This window comes from Hesperophylax consimilis, chromosome 7 (genome assembly GCF_061612785.1).
Source record: "Hesperophylax consimilis isolate HC1 chromosome 7, BYU_Hcon_1.0, whole genome shotgun sequence".
In the NCBI taxonomy this organism is placed as follows: Eukaryota; Metazoa; Arthropoda; class Insecta; order Trichoptera; family Limnephilidae; genus Hesperophylax; species Hesperophylax consimilis.
Genome location: NC_142842.1, coordinates 6,913,826 through 6,940,268, shown reverse-complemented (window position 1 = coordinate 6,940,268; position 26,443 = coordinate 6,913,826). Strand labels below are relative to the sequence as shown.

At 36.3% G+C, this 26,443-nt stretch overlaps 1 protein-coding gene across 3 annotated transcripts in view; it reads right to left on the bottom strand.

The window, feature by feature from the left end:
- Positions 1-26,443, bottom strand: part of LOC149422246 (uncharacterized) — a 202,839-nt gene that overhangs the window by 122,057 nt on the left and 54,339 nt on the right. For all 3 annotated transcript variants that reach the window (XM_089633177.1, XM_089633175.1, XM_089633176.1), the window contains exons 2-4: positions 21,103-21,152; positions 19,846-20,746; positions 11,129-11,653 (exon numbers count right to left, since the gene is read on the bottom strand). In XM_089633177.1, the coding sequence (XP_089489303.1) occupies positions 11,129-11,653; positions 19,846-20,652 (1,332 nt within the window). In that variant the 5' untranslated portion in view covers positions 20,653-20,746; positions 21,103-21,152. The remainder of the gene's footprint in view (positions 1-11,128; positions 11,654-19,845; positions 20,747-21,102; positions 21,153-26,443) is intronic.

The window sequence follows — 26,443 nt, the reverse complement described above, 5'->3', positions numbered from 1 at the left end:
GAAGCAACTTGCTTCACAAACTTTAATGAATCAACCATACTTACAAGATACCTAATACAATATTATAATCTGCCACACGCCGTTACTGGATACAACCTAACGGATCAAATGATACGCGCTCCATTTCGCTCGACGACACGGAGTGCGTACCACGTGATCCGTTGCGAAATGTGGCTTTGTGATCAATGGCGACGTGTGATAAAAAAAAGAGAAAAAATGTCATCGGTGACCAATACAATATTCACATTTTTTTAATCTCCAAATGAGCTCAGGAATCGCTAGTTAGTCTGTCGGGTACGTCCTGATACGCCATATACAATACGCCCAGGATATCGATTCTCCAATCCAGGCCGCTCGCAATCGCCGTCGAAAGTATGTACTTTCGACGGCGACAATGTACATTCTTCGACGTTCTTATTCGCGAGTCTCGTCAAAGGTACATACTTACATACGCCAAACGTCAATGGAACGACTTTTGACGTTTATGTTCCTTCGACGAGACTCACGAATAAGAAAGTCGACCGATATACGTTCTTTCGACGGCGATTGCGAGCGGCTTGAATTGGAGAATCGTTACCCAGATGACATACAACCAAGTCAGTTCCTCTTTTCTTTGTGATTGGTGTAGTTATGTTGTAGCCAAGTGATTTCATTTCAGCACAATTTTAGTTAACAAGCTTACTAATTAGTACCTAATTAGACAGCCAGGGGATTAAAATTAAAGCTCAAATTTCTGGGAACATATCGTACTTATACCTGCCGACAAACATTTATATTCATGTTCTCCACAAAACGGTTATGTACCAATATATTACGGGGAAGATTACAAGAGGCAGTTTTACTATTTTGTTACATACGTCAATAGATAGTTGCTGAACTGTCTGTAAGACCCGGTAAATCAGTCAGTCCGTATCCTCGCTATGTACGACATTCCTCGATCAAATTTAAGTGGGCTAAATCGGCCGCTTAAGCCTTGATAAGCCGCAGAATAGTTCCCTTTGTAGACATCGCGGCGCTAGCATTAACAAATGTCAAAGATGACGTTTACGTGATTAATTAGTACTTCCATCTCATCAAAATATACGTAATTGGCATAATTTTATCAATATGGACTATTATTTTTATAGAGCGATTAGGGATGTTGACGTTATTAATTGATAAACAATCTGAAATAGACAAATAGTCTGGTAAGGTATTATAAGGGGAATTTTTCAGTGTCAGGACGGTGTTTTCAGCAGTTTGTTTGTCATAATTTCACGAATAGTGCATTGACGCCAGAAAAACAACTACTGTTTAAAATAATTGTCCTCACATATAGCTCCATGCTGATTGAAGTGGGGAATTTTATCAAAAATCAACTCGTAAATTACACCCGCTAAAAAAACAGCTGTCGTTGGCATTTTGAAAGTTCGCAATCTCGCGATGACATAAGAAAGCATAGATAAACCACCCACGTAGACAGTAGTTTAATTTTACAAATAAAAAGCAAAAACGTCACTTTATTAAAATCATAGATAATACAAGGGACAAGGCAAGGCAAAGGTCCTGGGTTCAAGTCCTAGATGTGACCTATCTTTTTCTGATTTGTCTGTATCAAATTTTCGTTAAGGAATCGCTAATATTGTCTTCAATAATTAAATATTACAATTTGCGGTTTTACTCATTAGGTTATTTCAAAAATAATTGCATTCATAGGCTCTTATAGGTACTGTAGTTCTAATCCAGCAAAATTCAAATTCAGCAAAAAAATCAAATTATCTAAAAATTGATGCCTATTCATTCACACCAGTCAATATAGCTTATTTTATTCTTATTTAAAGAAACTCCCTCTTAACTCCCATTAAAAATTCAGGTTTTCCAGACAGCGTTCAATGGTTTTTTTTATGATATTTGAATAGTGATGAACTAGGCAGAATGATGATTTTGTCTTAGCTATAAAAATTACACTTTCGTTATTACAAGACAATATTTTTAAATGTTCTTTCGTATATAAGACAAAATTATATTATTATGTAAATAGTCCCAATATCAATAATTTTAATTTCGAAAGGAGCTATCAGGTCAAAAATTTGACATTGTCGTAAAATTTATTTCAATATAGTCACTGTTGGAGGAGTTCAGTAGAATTGATATGAACTTGTTGCGACGTTGGTGTAACAGAGGTTGGCGTCTGCTAATATGAATTACAAATAAGATTAAAGGAAACTATGTACCATTCACAAGACATGTAAATCCAAAGACTGTGTTGTCAACAAGCCGATGGTAGTTAATAATATATGAGTGAAGTGGTGATGATTTTCCTGTCCGCCAATAAAGCCGCATCAAGAACGGGGGTAAAATAAATCTCTTGTCAAAAACGCTAACCACATTTTTACTCCAATTATAGAAAAATTGAGAGAACTCGATATTTCGAAAACACATTCGTTCTGTTTGGGGAATTTGTAAGAAAACTGTACCCTTACTTTTACCTCGTTCATATAATAATTTTTTTAAAGTTGAACCGATTGTTACGATAGCGGCGCGAAATGTGAGTTATTCATTTTGGCTATTTTTAGGATTTTATTAATGGATTCCAATATAAATATTTGAGGCAAACTGGAAAGAATTGTTATTTCCCCTTCTAACGTCAAAAATACGTATTTCCGCATGATAGAAAAAAATATAAAAATACTGTTATAAAATATAGACGCCTGGTCATATATGACCCTCAAACGATGGAGGGGTTAAGTGATGAATTGAAAATGTTCACTGAAGAATCCACATATCAACTCTCCATTAGTATTTTAATGTATAATACTAACCTCCATTACCATAATTTAGGCACTGAAAAAAATGCCGACTTGTAGTAATCTGGTATTGGTGGAAACATAAAAATAAAACGTAAAAGTAACGGAAAGGAAAGCATAAAAAGGGATAAAACCATGTGCACACATTTGGCGAAAATACCCATAAATTACAGGCTTTTAGTTTTACGTTTAATTTTCATGAAAGCACGGCGTTTTCGTTTTTATCATCGATTTTCGAAAAGACAAAAAAAGCTCGATCGGTATAATGATCAGTTTCCCATTAATTAATGAAATATAAACATTTTCAAAATCTCATATAAATGTCAGTGAACAAAGATGAATTTAATGGAATCCTGTGTAGCTAACATCAGTGTACTGGACACCTACGCCAGTGACATTGACTGTAAATGCCGGTTTCCTCTGGGGGTACCTTGGGTAAGGATTTGAATAGAAACACAACTTGCGAAAGTCGTCGGACAACTGACTGGTTGAGCCAGTTGTTTGCGTATTTATTGGGTTCGAATTCTTAATTTCTACACGTGTTAATGTGGAGTAATTATTCTTAAATCTAAACATATACTGAAGTCCCACGGTTTTTCGTGCGAGTAATTCATCCTTGAACTGGCGATATGACACGTGTACGGTGCTTTAAATTCTTAGCAAGATGACTCATCGTGCGAGATAAGCCTCAAAGGATTCTTCATCGTAAAATGTGTGATATCAGAATATTCATTTTCTTAATTATTAATTAATTATTAGGTACACCCATCTGCTGTCCGGTACAATCAGCATCTCGAGATTTTCATCAACACCATTCCTTAAAATAGTCGATTACTACTCCTTTTTAATATGATCTCTCGAGAGGATCACTATGCTTACAATATCAGAATGGCTATAATTTCAGCTTCACAAAAAGACTTCTTTAGTAAATGAAGCCTAAACAATGTACATATTAATAATATTGCATCCAGCGATAACGTGCGTGTTTAGCATATTATTAGTGAGGTTGGTGATGCCAGTGACGTGTCGTGGATGTTCATTCTGTCGCTATTTTAAATAAGAAAAAATCTAAATGTTCCAATGCCAACAGAAGATTATTTTTTAGGGAAACGTATTACTTTCCAAAACTGAATAACAATCAACAAAAAACCAAGATAAAATAATATTTGTTCTGGAAAATGGTAAATAAAGTCACGATATGCCGCTGGAAAGTTAGGATCACACCCGTATCGATGATTGGTCAACAAGCCAATGTAAATAACATCGAAAGGTAAACTGTATGCATGTTACTATGCTAACAAGAATTCATTTATGAAGAATAATTATTTTCAAACTTGATAATTATTAAAAGCAAGAATACAGCTGGTAATAAGTACAGATAATTCGTAGTGACCACAGACATAGGAATTAATAGACGAGAAGATAATGGCGAGGGGTAAAATCAACTGTTGAAGAACGAAGGGAGTAAGGCTGACTGTGATTCGTCAATAAATCAATCTGACAGTAAATAGGCATCTCGCATTATAATATCACCATTTAGTTCTTAAAAGTAAAATCTGCTTTTGAATGAATAGACATTTCTACATGGGAGCGCAAATTACTCGCCACGTTATGAACTAATTTGCGAAGTCCAAATTCGGCAAAGTAAGGCAGCTTCTATTTTCAGAGTCGTAGTTAGTTTCAGAGTATTTAGTTAAGACACTTTTACAAATGTCTCATAATTTACTTACCCCAGTAAACAACGATGAGCACACTTGAGAATCGCTACATTGTGATGTGATAGTATATGTTTCTAAAACTGATCCATATAATACGATGTGAATAAGCTTAAAATAAAGTAAAATAATGCTTACTTATGGAATGTAATACGACAATTGGGTTTATTCTCTTTTTCACATCTATTGTTACAAGTTTTCATATCACAAGTCAACATTTTGCCGTGTTATTTCGTAAAATGAACCGATGATGCCTCGACCATAGTTCGCACAAGAATGATGACGTCACGTTTTCAAATTTCACCTGAGGCCATATGCGAGCCCAGCCGGCTCAATGGAACCGGTATGGGGAGTGGGGATAATACGCTTTTAATCACTTAGGGCAGGTCTACTAATATTCATATGTCTATGGTAGTGACACTCTCATGATTCATTGAAGTGGATTATATCATCCCTTTAAGGCGGGCATGGTTACGCAATTTACCCAATACACCTCTCATTTACACACACACACAGACAGCCGCTGTACTTTAAGATAATATCTTTATAAATGTCCTTAATCCAAAAATACTTTGTCTCCCATCCTCCCCGCTGGCTGCTTCTTCAAAATTACATTCTACTGCGGAACCACGAAAGTTCGCTCGTAGTCTTCAACAGCAACAAACTATCGCCTAATGAAGTTCGTCGCCCGCCTTTTTAAGAGTGCCGCGCGTGCCATTTACACAGTAAACCAATAATCCGCTATTTCGCAAATGAAGAATTGGATGAAGCAGAGAATTTTGCTCCTAATACACGGTGAGTCCTCTTTCTCTTTGTGGCATATTTTCTCCTGGGCGCAGTAGTAGTACACAAGTTTTCTCAATCCACGTCCATTTGATTACACGTACATTACATTAATTTATACATCAGGTTAATGCACCTGAAAATGACTTATTTGACACATGAAAATATTTGTGGATATTATAAGTATAAATAAAATTTAATATACAACAGACAAATAGATATACGATATACAGGGTTTTCCAATAAGAGGTGTTATTTTGATATCCAATCGTAAAAGATCAATGGTTTCGTTGCTTGTGTGGCACGTAGCGCCGTCTTGTTGAAAGTAAACGTTGTCCAGATCAATACAATCCAATTCCGGCCATAAAAATCATTAATCATCTCTCGATAGCGATCCATTCACCGTAACTGTTGCTCCAGCCTCGAAAAAGTAAGGTACAATGACGTCACACGTTGAGGATAGAGAGGCTTTTCAACAATAACTCTTGGGTTTTCCGAGCCCCAGATGCGACAATTTTGCTTGTTGACGAAGCCACCGAGGTGGAAATGGGCCTCATCACTCAAGTGAATTTTAATAATTTCAATGCGTTGTTGAAGAGTGTATCGTTCCATTTTTATTAATAATGTAGTTTCTACTTGTCAAATGTCAAAAAAATACAGCTTCAAAAGTAACATCTACCGAAATAGCGGGCTATTCAAAATAACACCTCTTATTGGAAAACCATGTACTTATATCAAATTGTATGCTGTGTGACTAAAGGTGGCTAAGGTAAGGGGGGGGAAGGAGATGGGGAGGAGAGGGAGGTGGGGCAGTATCTGGCTATTCAGATCTGATCACCAAAAACAGCTAAATTAATTTAAAGCAAGATTTCTATTTTGAATGGTGATATCTCACCAGGGCGATACTGAGAGTATCCACCACTCTGATTTAATCTACTTAAGGTAGTCTAGCCTAGAGTGCAGAACAAGCTTTATCTTCAGGAATTTTGTTGTTGGACAGGTGTTGTCAGGCGATACGTACCGTGAGAAATAACATAATAATAATATAACAATCATTTATATGTACAAAGATAAATCAGGAATAAACTGACTCGAAGAAAACATCTGAGATGTAAATTAATTGTAATATTACTGACGCTATATTATCCAGTGACATTGAGAGGCCCTTGAGCGGGGACCGGGCAACAAACTGTTCACTGTCCGAACCACAACACTCCGGTATCTTTTCGTAATAAATTATTTAAATTCGCAAAAACCATTTAGGATGATAATTGATAATAATATTAATAATTTTATTACGTTTTTCGATGTCGCGTTTTATTCGCAAAATTCAATTTTGCAGTGGGTTCCTCACCTACCATAATAATTTCAATAATAAGCAGGTGCTAAATATATATTTTTATTTCAGTAAGCACAGTGGGTAGGGAAAACAAGTGAATTTAATAATCAATGTTAACCCTTGATAACTCTAATTAATGTATTAACACTCGGCGTCACAAAACGCACTTCTTCGAAAATAAGTTTTAAGTGTAAGTTTCCCAGAGCCAATGCATCCAACCCAGAGGTTCCCAAAGTAGGTGCCGCGGCACCCTGGGGTGCCACAGAGAGAGATCAGGGGTGCCGCGAGGCGATAGAAACTCGCGAGGCCTGTCCGCGCTCTGGGTACGGATTGGGTGGGAGGTACAGGAGAGGGGATGCGGGAGTGGGTTAATATCTGTGCGAAGCTGGATTTTCAGCGGTTGCCGTTATATAGAGCAAATATCGCTCGAAAATAAATGTGGAAAAATAAATGAGAGTAGCTGTTCAAGCCTTATTCCCCGATTCGAAAAAATGTGCAGGTTTTTGTAATTATATTTGCAATTTCTTTGTATTTTCACCTGTTTCCCTATCGATAAATGTATTTGTTCATTTTAAATACGTTGTATTAGTATCTTACCTGTTTTTTTCCTCATAGTCGTACAAATATGAAATATAGCTATCACAGATAGATATTATATGACTAGGGTGCCATGAGAAAATTCAAATTTTCTAAGTATGCCACGACTTCGAAAAGTTTGGGAACCCCTAACTATCTAACCCATATAATATTGATAACAATTCAAATTACATTTAACGATCTCTAATCAGACAATAGTTTCATTTCATAAACGATAACAATTCACCGAGTACGGGACGTTAAAAAATGTTGCGCGCATACTCTTCACAGGGGCCACAACTTGTGTTATTTGCTGGGATATAAAAGGAGCAGATTAAGTCAAATGTAAATCATTCACTATAAAAATCTTCAAATACCTCGGAGTAACCCTCAACAGTAAATTATCCTGGAAAAGACACATCGATGAAATCTTATCCTCAGCCAATAAAAACATACCCCATGTAAAAAAAAAAAAACAAAAAATTGTCAATAAAAAAAAATCTTAATTTTGAAATCGACAATAAGGCTAAAACTAACATATGCAAGTCCCATCTGAGCCCACGCCTCAGAGTCACATTTGAATAGAATCCAATCTTTCCAAAATAAAGTCACACGAATTGCCCTGGGAGCACCCAAATGGATGAGGGTTTCCCAACTTCATCATGACTATGAAGTCTCACGCCTTAAAAAACACATCTGAAGTCTTGCGTAATCATTTTATGCGGGTATCCCCACCAATGATAACGCGTCAATTGCCTTACCCGGTACGACAAAAATATAAAAAACCGAAATAAATCCTACGTAAAGACTAATTCTCCCCATATTGCAGCCATGTTCCATTGCAAATAATTTTTTCACAAAACCTAAATTACATCTACTTTTCAAGAAGCTTTTAATTAAAATCATGGTGAAAGAGACCGGGGCAAAGAAGCCCCGGACCTCTGTATGCCATTATTTCAAAAAGTCATTCACTATCTGAACGTTGAAGAAGACACATGTGAATAATTAGCGCTAGAAAACAACCCCTTAAAATGGACATCACTGCTGACGAAGCCGCTCAAGTGGTGGCACTACTGCAATCAGGGATGCAACAACGTGATATTTCTCGACAACTAAACATAAGCCGTTTTGCTGTTGACGGGGTTTCCAAAGGTTTCAAGAGATTGGTGGCTTCATCCGGAGACATGGATCAGGGTGACGACGCTGCACATCCGCAAGAGACGATCACTTGATTGTCTCATAAGATTTTGCAAAAGATGCGTTTTTTGTGACGCCGAGTGTATGTAGTTGTGTCATTAAGTAAGAAAAAAAGTTAAGCATTTACTAGTACCTAACTACTAAAGAACACACTTCTTTCGAGAAGTTTTTTTCAAACGAGCTATTGTACTCTTATTGACAGTTAGAGCAAAGCAGCCCATGATGAAAATGATGCTAGCAGAAAATTGGTGCGTTGGTCTAGAAATGTGTACAAAGCTCTCTTCCGGATGCTTTTAGTGGAACAAGCACAGAGATTTCTGCGGGTCAAGGTTCTACAATGTTGACACTCGGCATCATCACCATCATTTTGTGATGTGTCTCTTTACATATAACAACAACAAAAAAAGGACGCGGTCTGTTACTCCCAATGCAAATGCCGCGAGCCGATTTTACGATTAAGAAAGAAAGAAAGCAAGACAAAAATATATATTCCAGCAAATAATAAAATAAAATACAGAAAAAAAACGGAAAAGTTCCAATAAACTACTTTTCAGTAGTTTGTCGATGGCAACTTTTCACATAAAAAATATTAAAAAAGATAAAAACTTATTTTACTTAATGACAACAGTGATAACAATAAAAAATATAACATATATATTTACTCGAAAATGTATTAAAAATATAATTATTTTTATCTCAATTTTCACTACAGTGCGGCAATTTGTTAAATATTCACACTTTTAGTAAGTCTGTTTCACAGAATTTTAATAATTCATCAAATTTCAAAGATAATCTTCAAATCCTGTGAAAGTCTTATTCAAGTTATGTTACTATCCATGTACTGTGAAACAAACGGCCCAGGACGAAATAATAACAGAATAATAAAAGAACTTTCACAGAACGTGTATTTTAACATTGAAATCTGATGAATTGTTTAAATTCTGCGAAACAACCCATCCTTAGTGTTTTTTTAACTGGCAGAAAAGTTTTGAGTACATTTTTGTTGGTATTCAACACAGTAAATTCGGGTATAACGGGTTAACTAAAACGCAGATAAACAGGATACACTTGGAAAACCTTCAAACAAAAAGTTGACACTATAAATAAAAGATTCCAACTTGACAGTAACAGTGATTTGTAAGACAATTAAACAATATTATAATAATTGTAAATTGCACGATTATCGTGATTAGTATGACGGAAGACTAGACACATAATATTACGGTAGCTACTTCTGCATCACAATAATAGTATGGAAATGGACATAGGGACTAGATATGAGAAGGTTATGCGTTTTGCCGGAGGCCTCAAAGGAGTGCTTCCTTTTAAAAGAACTCGAGTCCTAGGAGTGGGTCCGGGTTCTTGGGTGCGAGTCTTGCGAGTATTGCGGGTATGAATCTTGAGTATATATTATACAAAAAAAATAGTTTTATGTTACCGACAATTTCACAAGAGCGCTCAGGCACAGAACTTTTGATGTTCGGAGATGCAAAACTAACCTACCATTGGTAATGCACGAACAAAACTAACTGATAAAAAAAATATTGCTGATTTATTAAGAATCTTCAAATTATTCGTTATCCGTTTAAAAACGGGATTGAAGGTCCTAAACGAATGAATTGATTGGTTTCCTGATAAACTTTTAGCAAAATGACAATAAATTGTCACAATGTCGGGACATGTGTTCATAAAAATTCAAACATTTTCGCATTTCGTCATTATATATTATTAAGACAAACGTAGCTGCATGAACACGTGTTTCGATATTATTACGAATTTAATAAAAGTTTACCAGGAAGCGGCCCGCACTCCCGTTTTTAACCAGATTACCAATAATTTGAAGAGATTTTTAATAAAACAGCAATACTAATTTTTCTACGTGTGCCTTTAGGAAAAATAAATGAATTAAATAAATAAAATCGTTTAATATTTAACTACTTATAATGTATGATTGTCATTGGTTAAAAATGACTGTAAATGTACACTTAAAACAAAATAAATAGATAAACATTAAATATGTAAGAAAATTATGGCGGAAAAATTATCAACGTGATATTTTGTTGATTACAAATAACACTTAATAAGATGCGATAGGAGGTTCGTGTACGAATCACGTGCATCGGTGATGTATAACACCTGCAGTGTATACAAAAGGCAGCTGAGTATAACACATAATACCACCTGAATCCTAACAATATGTGTATAAGTTGATTCTCCCTTTAAAATTGATTATGTCTTAACTGGTGGATTGCAAACTTTAAGATGTTAATACCGTGTTCGTTCTACTGTTATTTCAGTGGAAGGTGTTCCAAATAACTGGCGTTTTTGATAAAGCAAGGATTCTCAACCGGTCGATCGCTTCCCTTCCTGTGTCTTTATGTGAAATAAATATAATTTCGTTGTCGTTCCCCATAAACTTATTCATTCGCCACACGGAGAAACCTTACTGATATAAAATACCTTTAATTTAAATATTCAAACTATTCGTTTTTCCTGTTAAAAACAGGACTGCAGACATTCAATGAATGAATTGACAGCGTTACTAACAAATTATCAGTTTGAAAATAATGTTTTATGAGGACGGCGGGACGTGTTCATACAAATACTAATATGGTCGCATTCCGTCATGATATTTAATCGGAAAAGAACACGTGTTCTTGATATATTCTCACTTTCTCCGTGTATAATACCTGAACTTTGCTATTATAATATAATCCAAATGTGATTGTTACCTTAGTGCAGAAAGAGCAGCCGCAGTGGCGGATGGTGGAGGCGTGCCGCTGGGGCACCTCCTCGAGGCACAGCTTGCAGAGAAGCGCCGGTTCACCAGGCACTGGCACGAAGCCGCCGGCCGCCAGCGAGTAGCGCGAGCCGCTCGCCGCCAGCGACAGCAGGCTCGAGCAGCGCGAGCACACGCGCAGGCGGTTGATCGGCCGCTGGGGCTCGGACCCGCCCAGCGCGGCCATCGTCTCGCACTTCCTCAGCGAGGCGCGGCCGGCGGGCAGCAGCGGCGCGCCGTGCTCCTCGAGCAGCGTGGCCGCCGAGCGCGCCAGCCCGCCGCGCCGCAGCGGGATCACCGCGGCCGACAGCCGGGGCAGCACGTTGAGGCTGAGCGCGCTGGCTGACAGGCGGGGCGAGGCGGGCGGGCGCGCGCGCTTGCGGGCTTCGGCGCGCCGCCGCGCACCGCCCACCGCCGCCCCGCCATCCTGGCCGGCGCCGGTCGCCGCGGCGGCCACTGTCGACGATGCGGGCGTTTTCTAAACAAGAGAATCAATTTTCATTACAAAAGAAGTGAACACTTTCTAATTATGTTACTTTCATTCAAAATGGATTGTTTGTAGACAATAAATTGATAATTGAGCATTAAACGGGCATTATAAAGTTACTTTAAGCTAATCAAACCATTATTAATAACAATAACCGAACATATACTGTACACGAACACTATACATATTGCCAAATAACACTGGAATACCGGTCTCTAATCGACAATTCAACAAACCTTTAAAAAGTGATATAAAGTCTTTTTTTTTTTTTTTACAGTGAATACCTCACAAGAGTCCCAACTGCTCCCGTCTGGAGCCAGTGAGACTATGGCATCCCCGATTGGGGGATGTTGTGAGGCTGAAGGTAAGTGGGGAAGGGAAAGAGGAAGGTGGGGAAGTACCTGGCTATTCAGATCTAGTCACTAAACACGGCTAAAGCCATTTGGAGCAACGTTTCAATTCTGAATGGTGGTCTTACACCAGGGCGATACTGGTAGTATCTTCCACTCTGGAACGTGCCGCAAATATACTATATATTATTTTAATTAATTAATTGTGAAATAACACAAATTAATCAAATAAAATTTATTTGCGCACGCCGGGTTCGAACCCGCGACCTTCGGAATGGCAGTCCAATGCGTTACCACTGGACTATGCCGGCCGTCGAAACGATGAAACGATGAAAAAAAAATTAAACCTAACCTACATAACCCAATTAATAAATAAATTTTTGTTTCAACACTTTCCATGACTTTATATAACTTTTTAAAGATATTGAATTATCATTTTGATGATTTATTCGGTCACCGTTTTTTTATGTATTTAATTTTTTTTGGCACCAATGACCGCAGTGCAAAATCAGAAAAGAGAGTCAATGAACTGACTAAACGAATATCAATTAATAAGTTTTCTCAACAGCAGGTATTTGTTTTCCTCGTTATCACCTTATTACAAAAATGGTTCGTGGAACTTTAAGAACAACTGTCTGTGTTGCCCGTGGCGGTCGAAAGACCTATTTGCCAATAGGTAGACACTAGGCAGCTTTAAACACAAAAATAATATATATCACGATTTCATCAAACTTGCTAATGATTAGCAGTGAATCTCATGACCAATTCTGACACGAATCGTGACGAGAAAATTGAATGCCCCAAGATGAACACAAATTTATTTGAATAAACTTGGATGTTTTAATAACTTGGCTTGTCCTGAGACTGAGAGGACGACACTTTTTTTTTCGATAAACATGCGTCGATTTTGAAAAAGATAAAGAGATAGAAAAAAACTCAGTATAATGAATCTTAGATGTCTTCTAAACGACATTAAGATTTATGTACGCAAATAGGTTTCAGTTTATCTCTAATAATAGTTTCAACGTGTATTATAATTATGTACAAATAAATATAAAAAGTTTATCCATTCACGATTTATTTACAAACTTACAAATTAGCAGTTAAAATACAAAATTAATCATATTTAACACTGATTACTACAATATAACAATAATGTTGTACTAAGTGTAAGGTTGGAGTGAGAATGGATTACTGTAAATGTGGATGTTTACGTATCGTACTTCATTGGGAGAACCTGCACCAATATGGTCCGGTATATCACTTTCTCTTTGTGCTCGTAAGTATGTGAACCCTTGCTCAAAATTTAAGCGTGCTAATTCAGGCTTGGAACTAGTTCTCTTTTCAGCCGCTGCGGCTCTAGTGGCGATAATTCAATTTTGACATTATTTAAGAAAATAATAATTGCATACTTTCGTGTGGACGAAATTTACGTAAAATGCCTACTTAGATCAGTATGAATCGATGATTCATAGAGCGATGAAGAAAGTAAACGATATTTTATTATATTTGATACAATACGTTTTTTTTAATTCGATAATGCGAGCCTCACTGCTTTTCCCGAGCTTAATTGATAAATGATGAAAAAGATTGAATCTAAAACAGTCAGTTAAGTTTAAGAAGGATTTGGAGGTTCAACTGTGAGAACAGACTTTGTTATCAACGGTTAGTTATGACAGCATCCGGAGGTCGCGGGTTGAAATCCCGGCGTGCGAAAGTAAAATTTTATTTTATTAATTTGTGTTATTTCACAATTTATTATTTCAAAATAAAATATAGTACAGCCTCACAATATAGTCCATTTGGAGATGCCATAATCTCACTGGCTCCAGACGTTTGGGAACAGTTGAGACTCTTCTGCGGTATTAACATTAAAAAAAATCACGAATAGTGCACTGACTAAATCTAAAAAAAATACTGATTACAATTAGGTTCTTCGTGTACGACACCAAGCTGATTAGTTTGGGTGTAGTCGGCTCTATAAAAAAACAACTCTTAAATTAAATCCGTGTAAAAATAAACATCGTGATGTAAGTTTACACGCTACTTTAATAATAATCAAAACCTGTAATATTTGTGATATCTATGGTTACGAACCATGTAAAGATTATGTGCTAAGATAAACCAAGCGACACAAGAACACCTAATAATATACCGGCCCTATGTTTGATAAATTTATGCAATACTAACTTATCAATTTGGAAAAACAAAATTTAAAATCATCGAAAATAGCTTCAGGGATAATTATTAAGTTGCTACCTACTTACATCCATGATCACGTTAAATTAATTATGCGAATACAATTTCATAGATATGTACGAGTACGTTGGCCGAATCAATTACGTATTTCCATTTTTGGAATACCACAATTGAAATATTATAATTAAATAATAAGTTATAAAATACGAATAAAGAAGTAAAAACCATGTGGAAGAAACGTGATATGTTCAACAATGAAGTTGTAAACACTAACTAGATACAATGGAGTACGGTGGATTCACGAGAAGGGCGTTAAATCCCGTAATCCCGCGGGATTTCAGCAATATCTAATCCCGCGGATTTACATGTGCAGGATTGAAAAGAATACTGAATTTACACTAAAAACATGTTGTTCATATAAATAAGCGGTTGTCAATCTTTGAGAATGAAATAGGAACTGAACTTGATGTTAGGAAAAGAGGATAGTCATCTCAAGCTCGGAAACTTCAAGAACTTCACTTTACGAACTTATTATTTTATAAGTCTTCTTAAAATGCTTATTACTTTACGTTTTTAATGTTTTTTTTTAATAATATTACTAGTACCAAAGATGATATCAAATTGACTATGGAGAGTCCTGTCAGTGATAGTTACGTTTTATATTTGTTAACGATATTTTATCAATCAAAGTCTTCTTAATATACTTATTATATTACATTTTCAATATTTTATAAAATTACTAGCACCGAAGATGATCGATACGAAAAGTTCTCTAAATTGACTTCCTTTGTTACCTTTTCGACGTCTTTTTGATAATTATACTAGTATCAAAAATGCTTATGAAATGCATTATTTCAATTAAATACCCCTTAATAAAAAAATCCCGCAGGAGTCTAAATTCAATCCCGAGATCCCGCGGGATTTGAAAAGGGTTCGGGATTTGCCAACCCTATTCACGAGGTCCTAAAACGAGTACCAAACAGTACTTGCACAGAGCGGACTCGCGATAATATTAATGAACACAATCAAACCGTTAACTGACGGAAAATGTATCGCACGTGCAGTATGCATCAAGCAGCATTTACTCTATATTGTTTGAGTATATTAGAAGATAAACAATCACACAATGAATAATGTAACTGTAACGGACGTACTGCTCCAGTATCAGCTGACGTCGCCCCATATTATTAATTTGCTATTTGCCCTGTTATTAAAGTAAAATATACTGCCGAAAAATGTAAAATGTAGAAATTTGTAAAATTGCTATGTAAAATTGTTATGTAAAATTGCTATGTAAAATTGTTATGTAAAATGTAAAATTGTTACAATAAACGAAACGTCGGAGCTTGGCTAGAGGTATACGGGCAGAGAAGTAATGTGAGAGCTGGTAAAATCATATTCATATTTTAATTCGGGCACGATTGGTAGAACCGTGCCAAAACGTAGTGGGAAGCCTGGCCGTGCGCCGTCATAGCGTCACAAATGACCGGTGGTGCGCCGTCATTACGTCCCACGGGCACGGTTCTGAGGATCGTGCCCAAACAAAGGAGTTTACCGGCCCGGCGGGCGCCGCGATAGCGTCGCAAACACGGCTCACGGATTCCAGGAATCAAAGAGAAAGTGGGCCCGTGTGCGCGTCGTGCGCCCGCTGGTGGCCTATAAAACGGGCAACAGGCCCTGAAAACGTCAGATATCCAGCAACCACTACCAGCTCTACACCTCTCTCTCTGCTCTGCCCTCTACCTCGCTCCGACTTCTGACTCTGCTCGCCTTCTTTCACTCTGACCCCCGCCTCACCCTGGACCACGGACTGCCTACCCCTTCGGACCAGACTCGGAATCAGCTCAAGAAAAGGCGACAAGTAATCGGACCAGCTCTACAGCGGCTTCAGAGACGGCCCTGTTCTACCCCTCCACGCCACTGAAGGAAGACATCTCACGCCTCCACAGATTGGGATCACCGGCCCCCTTACAGTCTTATGTGTCACACAATTACGTCTGTACGGCTTCCTCCAAGATATTGCATTTTAAAATTGGCAGCAGTACCTACTTCATTTTATTTAACTTAATTTCACTTATTTTTGTAATATTTATATTTTTGTAATACTATAATCCAATAGGGCTGTGTTTTCTAATTGCTGAAAAAAAACAATTATTTTATGGTGATCACACATGACGTGTTAAGTGCAATTTGATAATTCAATTTATAAGAATACCTACTCCAAGTTAATTAAAAGATGCAAAGCAAAAAAATGTGAATATCCGCTTTTCATCCATTCTAGATGAAATAAGTAACGTAAATTTCCCACGAAACATCTATTTAAAAAGTAAGTAATCTTCAAAACTGCACTTAACACAAGTGTGCGCTAGGCCATCGAATCATAAGCGAATTGTCATCCTTCAGTAAAAATTACCAAATTGCTTATTGATCTAGGAAGAAATGGGTCCGAGAACCTGTTAAAAAGATTACTTTATTTTTTCTCAATTACAATTTCGGAACCCACCGAATAGTTACAACAAAAATCTATAAAAATAAAACATGATACAACTCAACTCAATATTTTGCACCCACCATATTAATTAATGACTATTAATTATCGAAGAAAGCAAACACTTGGTGGCTTGACATTATATAAATGATTTTTTTAAACTTTGTTGTAAAACACTTTATTAAAATATAGGTCGACCGGCTTCGGTTGCACTCAACCTTCTTCAGGATAATGGAAATATAAACTAAATTAAATACAGAGGACAATTGCAAGGTAAACAAAAGGAAAAGAGAAAGCATGTTCGAGAGGGAGAGAGTATCAAAGGCAGGCTGGTGGAGGAGTGGGGGAAGGGTGGGAGTTGCACAGGGAAAAAGGGAACAACTTTAAAATTGGACTGTCGCACAGTGGGTTGAAAATCGCCTTTCATAGATATAGAGACTTGAATTTTCAAGGGTATTTTTTTGGCTAGAAATGGATTCTGCTGATCATTAATTACTATGCTATAAAATTTCATATGAAGCAATTGCGTGTACAAATGAAGGAGTTATCATTTTTTTAAGAAAAATTTGTATGGCACTGACATTAAAAATGAGGCTATCTCTGGAATCATAAGGTTGGCCATTCTATCCTTACACACAGATATACCACTATTTATTTGTAATTTTTTGACATACTTCGTATTGTGGCGCAACTTGCGATTTTTTTTTTAAATCCTCAAAGTTGAAAAAAACACTTTTTAATGTTGATGATTCATTTTAAGGCGATTTTCAGCCCACTGTGTGTCGGTTAATTCAAACTGTGTATTTAAAAGAGGGCGATTATTTTTTTTCATTATTCTATTTGGATAATTCTGATTAGTAAAAAAAAAATCATTTACATATTCAATTCCTTAGTACGGGCAATATGTCTGGCTAGGAATATTAATATCGAACAGGCAACTTCAACATACATGCACTTCATTTAATAACACATGATTGGAAGGTGAAGGAAAGTGGAAGGATATACTACAGTATTGAAATATATCATTTATTTATTAGAATTTAAGTACCTCCAAAGTACAAATGCCGATCGTTTTTACCATTACCTTTTCAAGGTCTTTTAGATAATTATACTACTTAGTATTAACAATGTTTATGAAATGAATTATCTGAATTTAATACTCCTTAATAAATAAAAAGGATTTGAAAGGGGGCGGGATTTGCAAACTTATAATATTAATATTTATTAACTATCCCGCAGCTAGTGGGGGAGTAGGTAGTACTTAGTGATGCAACAGAGCTCTGCTTCCGCTTCCACTTCTGCAGAAGTTCCGCAAGTTTTTCACTTCCGTTTCCGTTTCTGGTTCCGCAAACTTTATAGCAGAACTCTAAACGGAGAATACAGCGAGGAGTGCGGAGGCGGGGGGCGCGGGGACTACTGGACAGGGGGCGGGACACAAACGATACAAACGTGTCGCAACGAGTTCGTTTGTTTATAGTTTATGTATTTATGCAACACTGGGTTTATTTATGATTCTGCATTCTTTGCATCACCTCAGTCCGCACCATACACTATCGCGACTTATTTGGATCCGCAATATAAATCTCATTTTTTTACCAGCATCATTACAGAGCAGGTTGAATTTAAATTACTTAATGCAACGAATATTACATTTAGAACCAGACAACCCAATTCCATGCAAGATGATGACCGTGTACCTTCCCCCAAAAGAAGCCGAACTCAATTTGCGAATGAAGATGAAGATATCGAAGTGCATCCTTCTACTTCAAAATCATCATCATCATTACAAATATTGGAATCGATGTTAAGTGTAAATGAAGACCAGAGTGAGAACTCTTCTACAACTGACGATGGTGACAATTTATATTTAGAGATACAGTCACATGTTCGTGAGTACAAGAAAGAGAAGAGACTACCTCTCAATGAGGATTCGCTTATGTGGTGGAAAGTAAATGCGCACAAATACTGTTGCCAATAGTTCGCCAATACTTATCAGCTCCCCCCAGCAGTGTAGCCAGTGAGCAATTATTTAGTGCAGCTGGTTTAATATATGAAGAACACCGAAACAGACTCAAAGGTGAAAAAGCAGCCAAATTACTTTTTATAAAATATAATTTACCACTGTTTAATTTCGAGTACTAAAAGTACAAAATCCAAATTTAATTAAACAAATCTTAAAAAATAAAATTGTGCTTTTTCTTCATAGTATTAACACTTCCGCTTCCGCTTCCGTTTCCGCTTCCGCTTCCGCTAAGATTTACTATTGACATCTGTTTCCGTTTCTGCTTCCGTTAAGACACTTCCGTTGCATCACTAGGTAGTACCCAAAATTACTATCCTCCTTATATTAGCTTAAATACGTAACATTTCATTGTAGTGTGTAATAATTAGGATTTATATAGTTTAAAAGCCCACAATATAGAAAAATGAATGGGGTCGTCGGAAGACCCCTTGGTTACAGACGTTTTCTTTGGCATCTTGGCCTGTCAAGGGTTAACTGCTCTAATGTCATCTGATTTCAGAGAAATGCGTGTATGCCCGCCAGTGTGTACGTAATTGCTACCAAAATGGCAATGGGGTTGATAGAATGCATTGTCATCGACAGCAGTTTCAGCTCGGGAAGTGGATTAATTTCCGCTTTCAAGATTTGCATTAAATCATTAATTCACTACTGAAAACAAAAGTATTTAAAAAAAAAACACATGAAAAAGAGGTTATTTTCTCAGTATACATTATAATAACTACAGAAATGGAGGCTCGCATGTAAACAATTGAAAAATAAAAACGCATGATACTTTAGAAAACATGCATCCCGCATGTGAAGTGCAGTTTTTTAGGCATACTAGTGAGGATTCCTTTCTTTAATCAGATATTTTGCGATCAGAACATTCTTAGTTGTGGTTTTGATCAACGTGTGCACTTTTCCTTTCTCGTGTTTATTGTCAAAACAAGTAACGTGGTATTTATGTGCCGAAAGTCGTCAAATAATTTATAACTTAATTTTTTTGAATTAAATGGTAAATACACATTTTTGTGTTAAATGTGTTAATTTTTTTCGGTTAGGTACATTGCAATATATAAGTAGTCGCATTTTACGTGTAATTAATAATTTGGCAGGAATGGGTGTGAGAGTGAACAAAACTTACATCAGTCAGGGTTTGTTCGTTGGAGAAGTCCTCGTCTTCCGCGAGGGTGCCGTATCCTGCGTACCAGGTCCGGCACAGCCTGCCCCCGGGACGTTCAGCTGCCCATGGCGGGGCCCAGCCAGGGGCCCCCGCGCCCCACGGTGGCGAGCTGCGACAGCGAGTGCCTCGCGCGCACTCCGACCCCGAAGAGTCTTTAGGTTTCTGACGCAAGTGCACTTGAGGACGATCACTTACCGAACTATCAACAACCGAATTCAAACTCGCTTTGCCGCATTTAACTTCTCCGACACTCTTATCCCGTGATAAATTGAAAACGCGTGGTCTATTTACCGATTTGTCTTCAACTTTATTATCCTGGCCGTTTAAATAACCAGAGAACAATTTTACGCCGAATCTGCGTTTTCTTTTTTCGTCACTTTCTTGGGGAGGGTTTTCACTTGGGGGTTCGTTCACAGCGGGCGCGCTTACCCGATCACTACCAGATTCACCGTTAACGATAACTGGATTCACACGCTGGGTTAACCGATCAAAATCGTCGGCTAATTGAACCTTTCTAGATATGGCACTCGCGAACCGATCCTCTACGATTTTGGCAACGATATCACCGTCACATCTTTGGTCGAAGGAGTATGACTTTTTCACTTTGTCCAGGACACACTGCGCGTCGAAGATCTTTCGCTGGGGGAACTCGAGGGAGCGTCGGTTGAGTTTCTTCTCGGCCGCGCTGGACCTGTGCGGGAGGGGGACGGTGACAGAGTCAGAGGGTGCGCACGGGCCCGCGGGGGCTCCATGTTCGCTCCGCTTCATGGCGGCGGCCGCTCACAGCTGAACACACGGACTGAGCTCTCACTGACCGGCGTACCAACATCTCGAACTTGACGGAGAGTGGCGATGCAAACGCCTGTAATCAACCGAACACAATTAGTACAGGTTGAGCATGAGCATGAGCATGTATTAAAGTTACTCTTACACAATTACTAGGGAACAACTTTAAAATTGAACTGTCAAATAATTAATTATTATGGTTAATTCAAACTGTTTATTTAAAAGTGGCCAATTATTATTTTTTTTATTATTCGATTTAGATCATTCCAATAAGATTTTTTTTTATCATTTACCTATTCAATTCCTTAGTACAGGCAATTTGTCTAGCTAGAAATATCAATATCGACTAGGCAACTTCAACATACATGCACTTTTGCATATGTAGCAAATATATATATTTTTTAATAGATATTATGAGTGTTTTGAACTCACCATCCTAAATATTCCGATAGGGCCTCAGCAATGGTAAATATTCGGTCAACCTGTGAAAAGAAGAAAATAATAATTATTAGCAAAACAACTCCATGAAAAGGGTGTCTAGGTCTAGCTAGACCATCTAGTGTTGTTAAAAAATAATGGTAATACAATAAATTAATACGTTTGAAAAAAATAATAATAGCATCAAACACGATATAACAATAACAGCAATAAATGAGTACTCTTAGTCGATTTATGTGACATTTCATTTATCCAAATCTCAATCACAGTAATTTATTTTAATTATTAACATAAAAAAATTATAACAAAATAAATGCGATAATCGAGAATACAAATTAAGAATTTAATAACATTTGATAAGAAAACTACAGAGCAACACTGTATACATAATATAACGTACACACAGGTGTAAACAAAAATGCTGTTTAATTTTCATTACGAATAATTCCAATAACGCAATCCCAGAGAGGGGTCGTACGTACGCCATCGACGATTGTCCTCTTCGTTCTCACACGTCTCGTATAAAAATAAAAAGACAGAAGATACTAGAACGATGACGTCCCTTACGACCTCTTTCTGGGACTCCTAAAGCTGTTGAAAGGAAATGGTGTAATAAAAATTGGCAGATGGTGAATTTTCTCGTTTGGCTAAAATTTAAACAAAAATTACACCTGAGCTCCACTTACACGGTATGGTTCCCGTATTTATGAAAACCGGGAAAAACACAACAGAAAGACAGAGCTGGAATGTTTGGACTATTGGCTAGTGATGCAACGGAAGTGTCTTAACGGAAGCAGAAACGGAAACAGATGTCAATAGTAAATCTTAGCGGAAGCGGAAGCGGAAACGGAAGCGGAAGCGGAAGTGTTAATACTATGAAGAAAAAGCACAATTTTATTTTTTAAGATTTGTTTAATTAAATTTGGATTTTGTACTTTTAGTACTCGAAATTAAACAGTGGTAAATTATATTTTATAAAAAGTAATTTGGCTGCTTTTTCACCTTTGAGTCTGTTTCGGTGTTCTTCATATATTAAACCAGCTGCACTAAATAATTGCTCACTGGCTACACTGCTGGGGGGAGCTGATAAGTATTGGCGAACTATTGGCAACAGTATTTGTGCGCATTTACTTTCCACCACATAAGCGAATCCTCATTGAGAGGTAGTCTCTTCTCTTTCTTGTACTCACGAACATGTGACTGTATCTCTAAATATAAATTGTCACCATCGTCAGTTGTAGAAGAGTTCTCACTCTGGTCTTCATTTACACTTAACATCGATTCCAATATTTGTAATGATGATGATGATTTTGAAGTAGAAGGATGCACTTCGATATCTTCATCTTCATTCGCAAATTGAGTTCGGCTTCTTTTGGGGGAAGGTACACGGTCATCATCTTGCATGGAATTGGGTTGTCTGGTTCTAAATGTAATATTCGTTGCATTAAGTAATTTAAATTCAACCTGCTCTGTAATGATGCTGGTAAAAAAATGAGATTTATATTGCGGATCCAAATAAGTCGCGATAGTGTATGGTGCGGACTGAGGTGATGCAAAGAATGCAGAATCATAAATAAACCCAGTGTTGCATAAATACATAAACTATAAACAAACGAACTCGTTGCGACACGTTTGTATCGTTTGTGTCCCGCCCCCTGTCCAGTAGTCCCCGCGCCCCCCGCCTCCGCACTCCTCGCTGTATTCTCCGTTTAGAGTTCTGCTATAAAGTTTGCGGAACCAGAAACGGAAACGGAAGTGAAAAACTTGCGGAACTTCTGCAGAAGTGGAAGCGGAAGCAGAGCTCTGTTGCATCACTACTATTGGCATATTACTACAAAGGAAATGAATACAAATGACTATCCCGTCAAAACCGCGGATTCAACAACTACCCCGTTTTTTCCAAAAACTAAAATTCCTAACTTATTCTAATGAGAATTGGAAAATGTTCCATTCTTTTTCACCTTCATAAAATTCACGTGCCTCATATTGTACTTTGTGTGGCCTATAGAAGTGCGAACTTTAAATTACATATTTTTTGGCTGTCCCTCTCTAAACAAATATCCCCTCCTCTATCAAGCCTTATGTAAAATAAACTCCCCTCCGTCATTGACATCTCATCTCTTCTAGGTCTGAACTCAACTACAATCTCCGTATAATTAAGTAATTTTCCCGACTTAAATAAAATTAATATACAAATTCACATTCCTTCTCTCCATAATTGGAAATGATGGCCTAGAACAAACACCCTCGAGGGGTAAGAGACAAAAACTAAAAAAAAAAATTCTTTCCTAAGAAATAGTTTGCTACTTGTTTTTTTTACTCACGGAATTCATAGTAGCTTCTTTCAACACAAAATGATTATGGATGTTTTAGATTTTTCAATTACTAAACAATATAAAAATGTTATAGCATTTACAAAACACAAACGAAGCTTTTTTTGACAACACGTCTAAACTGTTTGAACTGTACACGAAAACTGATAATAACATACTACACTTTGTACTGTAAAGTATAGTGATACTGCTGATGGTTGCGTTGTAACCTCTCCCTCTTTCACGTGTACGACAGAAAGAGAGGTCAAAAATTAGTTATTAGCGGCATAACCGTAACTGCATGTATGAGTGCAGGTAAAATTTTAATCCTCGGATATTCTAATCACTGTGTTTCCCGGAATTTAAGACCATTATGGGGCTTTCCTAATAATTTTACCTGTAATAATTTGTACCTTCGTACTTCCAGAAAATAATTTGTGGAGATATATATAACAATCCCGTTTAAAGTATGAATGCTATTTCAAATTATGTCACATAAGAAGAAACCGTACTAGAAAACTCCATATAAAACGAAATTAGTGTATATTTTTTTCATGCCACTGACAGGAATATTTGGTAAGGCATTTTAAGGCGATGCAATACGTAGTAATGCAAAATTATGTGTTTTTGGTTTGAAAATTTTGTCGCCTAGAAATGTTTCAGATGCTTTAATTAAATACTGCGAGTAGAATACATTCTGGCCTTTGAAATAATCGAGTATTTTTTTAGATTAGTCTTTTTATAAGCCCAGAAAAAAATAATGTACAGGCCTATGAAAACTGCTTTATAGTTCAAAATCTCCTACTTACGAAACCGATTTTCGCTTATGGTTTTATTGTATAATGTGGCGAATTAAGTTATTTCTAAAATGATGGAAAAACATTTAAATATTTGTGCCTGAACATCCACAAAATAAAATAAAAGGCATTTTTTCTTGCATACATCAAAACAGATGGATGGTGTTAAGCGGGAATTTAAGCCTTATTGCCATCTACGTAAGGAGTGTTATTGATAGCGGCTGGATTCAAAATATTACACGACGTAGTGCATCGCCTTAAATATCTAAACTCAAAAACTAATAAAAAAATACTCATTTACGTATTCAATTCCTTAGTACAAGCAATATGTCTGGCTAGGAATATTATTATCGACCAGGCAAATTCAATATACATGCACTTAATTTAATAACACATGATTATGTTTTGCATATTTTAGAAACAAATGTAATAAATAAAATAAACAAATACTTACATGCAAAATGGAATTATATAGAGTGGTATTGTAATATTATTTATGGTGACCGGATAACTCATCAAAATGATAATTCATCACATCATTAAAAAGTTATATAAAGTCATGGAAAGTGATGAATCAAAAACTTGATTAACTGGGTTAATTAGGTTAGGTTAGGTTTAAAATTTGTCATCGTTTCTAACGACTTTATATCACTTTTTAAAAGTGTGTTGAATTGTCACTGTGTTGAGTTATCGTGGAAACATTATTTATTTATAAAAATTTAAGTAAGTAGGTAACTCCAAAGTCCAAATGCGAACGTTTTTACTTGGTATTAATAATGTTTATGAAATTAATTATATCAATTTAATACTTCTTAATAAATAAAAGGATTTGAAAAGGGTGCGGGATTTGCAAATCTTATAATATTAATATTTAATATAATATTAATATCTGCTGTAAAGTCATCTGATTTCAGAGAAATGTATAAATGTCCTGCATGTGTCACCAAAATGGCAATGGGGTTGTTAGAATGCATTGTCATCGACAACAGCTTCAGCTCCATCGGACATCGCGAAGTGGATTAATTTACGCTTTCAAGATTTGCATTCGTTCATTCATTACGGAAAACAAAAGTGAAATTCAAATAGAAGTATTTAAAAAAAATAACATGAAAAAGAGGTTGTTTTCACACTAAACTAATAAAAAAATTGTGTCACTGAAAAAAATAATTTAGGCAATAAGAATACCAATAGCTAGGATTTTTCAAACAAAACCCCCACCACGATACAACTCACGGCTGGACAATTTGGACTGGACACATTTTGAATCTGTCTGATTGGTGTTATAAACAAAATATGGAGAGACACAGACCTTTGAAATAATGTTTTGGTTTGAACAGGTTTATACCTACATCCCAGGTAAATTCATTTGATTTTGAGGCTCCTATTGTCTTGGGCAAAACCCGGATAATAACTTGGACACTTGAATTTGATGGAAAAACACTACAATATATATGAAGAAATAACAACTTTTTTTAATGGACTTATTCATACAAATTTAAATTGGGATTTGAGACCCAAATACTTAACCAAACAAAAAATAATAATTTTATCAAAAGATATAGTAAATATAAAATAATTGATACGGGCTCTAGAAGTTGTTATAAATATTGTATTAACCCTTTTAAGAAAGAGGAATGGCTACGCGGCCTTTTTCACAAAACACGTAAATTAGGATTTGCGAACAAAATACTTTACCAAACAGAATTATTTGTGTTTTAAATTATAAAATATAGGGCATTATAGATTACCATTTTCATGATTTTAGAAGCAACCCTGGCAATTTTATGAATGTAATTATAAAAAAATCTTCCCCAACCTGAAATAATGAAATACTAAAAAAAAGTAATTAAAATGGAGTTTTTGGGCAAATTTTTAAATTTATTTTCGACAAATTTGTTTCCGATGTAAATCAGTAATTTTTAAGTTAAATAAGCACCATCAAAATACTGGTTTTAATAATTTTAATTTTACGAAGATGATAGGGAAAAATTGTTTTTCTAAATAATTATCTTCTACTCACAATAATTGCCAAGGTTGGCTCTAAAATCGACTTCCTTTATGTCCTATATTTTATAACTTGAAACGCAAATAAATAGAATAGAACACACTTGTACGCGATAATTGTTACACGTTTTAATTGAAAAAATAATTATTCAGTTGAGTATTTTTGCCTCAAGGCGTTCCTCTTAAAAGGGCAAATATAATACAGGGTTTTCCAATATGAGG